The sequence below is a fragment of the Chaetodon auriga genome, chromosome 2 (genome assembly GCF_051107435.1).
Source record: "Chaetodon auriga isolate fChaAug3 chromosome 2, fChaAug3.hap1, whole genome shotgun sequence".
Lineage (NCBI taxonomy): Eukaryota > Metazoa > Chordata > Actinopteri > Chaetodontiformes > Chaetodontidae > Chaetodon > Chaetodon auriga.
Window position 1 is genome coordinate 23,412,967 of NC_135075.1, and position 5,696 is coordinate 23,418,662.

General features: G+C 41.1%; 1 protein-coding gene across 1 annotated transcript; it reads left to right on the top strand.

The window, feature by feature from the left end:
• Positions 1-307: 307 nt before the first annotated feature.
• On the top strand, positions 308-5,103 carry LOC143331685 (monocarboxylate transporter 1-like). Its single transcript, XM_076748801.1, has 4 exons — positions 308-524; positions 2,882-3,025; positions 3,185-3,958; positions 4,064-5,103. The coding sequence occupies exons 1-4, from the start codon at positions 308-310 to the stop codon at positions 4,297-4,299; spliced, it is 1,371 nt and encodes a 456-aa protein (XP_076604916.1). The 3' UTR covers positions 4,300-5,103.
• Positions 5,104-5,696: the final 593 nt, after the last annotated feature.

A 5,696-nucleotide genomic window follows, 5' to 3' on the forward strand; every position in this document is an offset into this window, starting at 1 on the left:
CTGCGGACTGAGTTTTACAATATACAGTTACAACAGTCTGATGGATCGATACATTCACTCAAAACTTTTACTTTAACAATGTGACACTTATTGAACAGTTAACTCTAAATCAATGAACTATTTCCACAATAACGAAAGTGCTAAAAAGTTCTTTGGGCTCATGAGTAGTAAACCGAGATCTGAGGAGATCTTTCAGGACATGCCATCAATGAATCAAGTGATTTTCTTTGCTGTTCTTCTTCTTTCCTGAACAGGTCCTCGTATCTGTATACCACGTTGAAATTGACGGGGAGTTCTGTGAGTGATAATGGCGCCTGCCGTCGGTGGTCCTCAAGGCTACACACCACCTGAAGGTGGCTGGGGATGGATGGTGGTAGCTGGGGCCTTCATCTCTATCGGCTTCTCCTATGCATTCCCCAAGTCCATCACTGTCTTCTTCAAAGAGATTGAGGCGATCTTCAATGTGACCAGCAGCCAGGTGTCCTGGATCTCCTCCATCATGTTAGCAGTCATGTACGGCGGAGGTGAGCTATGACCCAAAATACAACCTAGCATGGGTTTGTCAACACTTGACATTCAGCACATCAATGACATTTATAGATTCAATCAATTTCTGGCTCTTAGCACAACTGTAACAGGTGAATTCATGCAGTGTTCAGTTAAAAGCCAATCCATTGCTTTTTGATCAAATACAGACTTGCATTGTAGCATTTCAGCCTCGGTTTGTCCACAGACAGGCCATAGATTCTCTGAATTATAGCGCAGCTGAAATCAAACTCTCATCCTGAGATGAAGCAATACTGTAACTCCTCCACTGAAGTGTTGTTTATGAGAGTGCAACATTATCCGTCTCTGGAGCGCGTAAATGGGTTTTAGCCTTGTATACCCGCTCATTGTTTTCCTGTGTGCTTTGAGAGTGGAAGACCGCTTCCTGCACTGATGAGAGACGCTGGGTGATGTCACACAGGCCTGGCCGGTCAGGTGATGATAAGGCTCTATTCAAGTGCGTGATATTCGACACGGAGAGAGCAGAATTCAAAGGAGCTCTCCTCGTCCCTCAAGACCGTCTGCTCTGAAATCAAAACACTGCAGTTCTCTTTACTCTAATGTGTGATAAACTGGGAAAGTGATGACTTCGGCATCTTTTTTTTTTTTTTTCATCTCAGAGAAGTTTCAGGAAAGTTGCTGTAGTGTGCCAAACTGATGTGAAGTGCAACATATTACTCCATATAAATCTACTTAGCATTAAATGTTCTGTTTTGACCTGAGTGTAAAATTCATTTGCAAGATCTGCAAGCAATAAAATAAGTGTCTTTTTAAGGCAGGCTAACGTTGCAACCGTTGTATTCAATGCATTATGTAAATACCAAATATCTGTTAGTAACTTAACAGTGTTACATGTCAACTTAACATCCAAGTTAAGCTGTCATTAACGTACAACAGAAGCACTGTGTTCCCCATAAAGGAATCAATGCCGCTTGTGGTTCAGCAGCACATTCCCTGCAGTGGTTAAAGGTCACTGAGTGATACTGTGAGAACATGTGATAATTCTTAATTTGTCTTTCACTTTACATCTCTGGGCAGCACATAATGACTCTAACCTTGTGCAGGTTTACCGCCTTTCATGTGGCTGAAAAAGTGAGATCAATTCATTCACTGCACGAACAAGTTGTGAGCCACGGTGGACTCAATATGTACTTTCGGGTGTAGCATTGTTAATTAATGCAAATGCTTCATTGTAAAGATACACAGATGAACGCAAGCTATGCATGGTAATTGAAAATAAGTGAGGAAATGTTTGTCAGTGCTGTGAGCAGATGACAGCTGAGTCTGTTACCGTATGTGTTAAACATTCTGAGCACATCAGCAGGAGGAGTTCATTAACAACCTACTGTTGCGTACCTCTGTACTCTCTCAATTTTTGATTCATTACATTCATAATATTCTACATTGGTTTGTCTCCAGCCTTTTTATCCTAAGCAACTCTCTCTGCAAGGCGGAAGGAAAGAACTCATTGCTGGTGTGGATACTGCCTGCATTACAATTTAAAAACCCTTTGTCTTGCACCGTGCTGGCAAATGAGTCTGGACAACCTCTAAACAAAAACTGTCAGTTTCTATTTAGGTTCATTGGGTAGTGCAGGGATTTGGCAGGAAGGCAGAAGTGTCTTCCATGTGGGTCCTCATACTCATTTAGGCCGGTTGTTATAAGCCATAGATGGAGATGGTGTTTTGTGACCTGAACCCTCGGCGCATTTTAGTCATTTGTTTACAAGTCATGATGATTTTCTTGAATTGATGTTGATTTCGAGGTGCATGCATATTAATACTGTTACCTCATTCTGTCAGCCTTTCTTTGAAGCCAGAGCACCAGGTACTAAAATTGCAAAAAAAATGTACCTAAGAAGGCACCAGTGGTTATTTTAACCCCATGCACACACCACTTCACCCCTCCCTCAAAACACACACACTTATACAGCCACCCACTTGACTGAGCTGAGGTACTTCCAATAATCATTTCAAATGTGTTTAGACTCCATTTAAGAAGAATCCACAAACAAATTATTCCTCTGTCAATTTTTATGAATCCCCGAACCAAATAAATGCTTATTTCATTATGGCTTTCATGGTTTTTCTGACAGATCGCATTATTAATGGCATGAGAACACATCTACTGCAGTGCAGCACTGACAAAAATGATTGCAGAAGTTGTTTGGATTTGCTGAGCCACAGCTGTGGCACTGGAGCTCTCTGGTGGTTAAATAAAGAACTGTGCATTCATGATTGGATACAAATCACCATCTTTCAGCTTGTGACATGTGTGTTCATGCATTGTTTGTTTGTTTGTTTTTTTTGTTTTGGTTTTTTTCTTTGCTCCTCAGGTCCTATCAGCAGCATCCTGGTCAATAAATATGGGAGTCGTCCGGTTATGATAGCAGGCGGCTGTCTGTCTGGGTTGGGCCTTATTGCTGCCTCTTTCTGCAGCTCTGTTCAAGCACTGTACTTTTGTATTGGTGTGGTGGGAGGTACCTAATTTTAACTTTATATATTTTAAAGTTTGGTCATGAGTCCTGTTTTTCCTGCACACTGTTGCCATCTAGTGTTCTTCAAAAATACAAACATCAAGAACTATTTTGAATCTCGTCAAATACTCTTATATGTTTGTTTTTATTTGATTCTTTCAGGTTTGGGACTGGCCTTCAACCTCAACCCTGCCCTCACTATGATTGGAAAGTACTTCTACATGAAGCGACCGATTGCCAATGGAATTGCAATGGCTGGCAGCCCCGTCTTTCTCTCCACCCTTGCTCCTATTAACACCTGGCTCTTTGAGAAGTTTGGCTGGAGAGGAAGTTTCATGATCCTTGGTGGCCTTCTCTTCAATTGCTGTGTCGCCGGTTCCCTCATGCGACCTATAGGACCAAAACCCAAACCTGCAGAGAAGACCACAGAGAGGAGGACTGTGGTGCAGACCATTAACAGCTTCATTGACCTCTCTTTGTTCAAGCACCGTGGCTTTTTGCTCTACATTATGGGCAATATTGTCATGTTTTTCGGGCTCTTTGCGCCACTGGTGTTCCTCAGTAATTATGCAAAGAGTAAAGAAATCCCCAAAGAGAGGGCCGCTTTTCTACTGTCTGTGCTGGCCTTTGTCGACATGTTTGCCCGACCCTCAATGGGCATTGTAGCAAACACCAAGTGGGTCCGGCCCAGAATACAGTACTTCTTTGCCGCCTCTGTGCTCTACAATGGTGTTTGCCATGTTCTAGCACCACTGTCAGTAGACTACAAAGGCTTTGTGATTTATGCCATCTTCTTTGGGTTTGCTTTTGGTTGGCTGAGCTCAGTGTTGTTTGAGACCTTGATGGACCTGGTGGGAGCCCAGCGCTTCTCCAGTGCGGTTGGGCTGGTCACTATTGTGGAGTGTGGTCCTGTATTGTTGGGGCCCCCTTTGCTCGGTGAGTACATCACTGTCACAAACTTTTATTTATTTCTGTGTAGTTTACCACAGTTAAATGTTGACAGTCACTAAAAATTATGCAACTCTTTCTTTTTCTTCACAGGGAAGTTCAAGGACGTCTATCATGATTACAAGTACACGTACCAGGGCTGTGGGATCCTCCTCATTGTCTCCAGTGTCTTCCTGTTTGCAGGGATGGGACTCAACTATCGACTGCTGGACAAGGAGAAAAAAGAGGAGGAGAGGCGGGCCAGGGTGGGAGGCAGAGAGCAAAAGTCCAACAGGGACAATGCTGCCAAGGAGGTGGCAGCAGCTAGGAACAAGGAAGACACTGTCTAATACTCTGTACCACCTTAAGTTCATCTGTGAGGCGCATATATATGAAAAACAGATGCTTGGGTGAAACATTCTCCTGTTTCATAATTGTTTTTGAAGACCACCACAGAAATCATAGCCTCATAACCTCACTTACGACTCCATGTCAGATATTTACACACCATTAAATCCCTTTAATGAACAATTCACATAAAATACCTCTAACATACTTATAGGGACTGTTAAAAGTGTTTGATTATAGAAGTTTGTTTTTTGCCCATTATGTCACTTATATTGTTAGGATATTATGTTATGTTTTAAATCTCTAACTTTTTTCAGCAGCACACCATTTCTAGTATTTTAACCTTCTAAAATATACCATCAGATAATTATTTTTCCAACTGGGAACATGCTAAGTGCAGTGCTGTATTTTTTAAAAGCGACTGCAAACATTCTATCTGAAAGTGCCTAATTACAGTGTTCACCTCACTTTGCCTGCCAGGCCATCTCTCAAACACATTCATTTAAGACTTTTTCCCATTTACAAGGACCTGATTGCACCGTGCAGTCTGGGAAGGTTTGAAAGCATCCTTGGTGCCGCTATCACTTTGTATATTCTGCAAATATATTCATGCTAATTCTCGATTTCTCTTTTAAACATGTTTTGCTGGTCCACTTGTGATGATGGATGATGATTATTAATAATTTTGAGTGCATTAAACCTTGCTGCATAGCTTTGTGTATTCACATGACGGAAAAATGTGCCACTGGCTGCAAGTTACTCTATATGGAACATGTGTTAGAAAATCAAATAAACTGTCATTCGACAAGAAGCCAAAAGTCTGCAGTATTTTATGCTTCTCTTAAATCTGAAATCAGAAAAGTGTACATTTTTTAAGCGATGTGCTAACTGTTTTTATGGGAAAGTACACCAGTATCATGTAATTTATCTTTTATGAAGAAAAATGAATGAAGTGCATTATGAGATACACTGTCGAGACCTTTGTGACACAGCTGAACTCATTTTCTGAAATTGTGCTTTTGTCATTTTATAACAGTCATAATAAAAAATAAACAGCCCCCCTCATGTAATACAAAGCAGGCATAATAGAATATTGCCTTGACGATAATAACCTCTGACATTATTTTCCCTGGTTGAACATTGTAATCTTAACATGTGCAAAACTGATTAGGTGTTGTTGATATTTTCAAATATACAAATCAGTGCAACACTGCACTTCTCATTGAATGAGAATGACTTTCAACCAGCGGTGCCAAGGCTTTCTACTTATGAATCAGCTCCTGCACATAAATCAGTTTAAGATAAGGATCTCACAGAATAGTCCAATGGATGTGTCTCTTGCCACCTAAGATCCAAGCTTGAGTAATTACATAACATAGACGAGAAGACACACATTCAC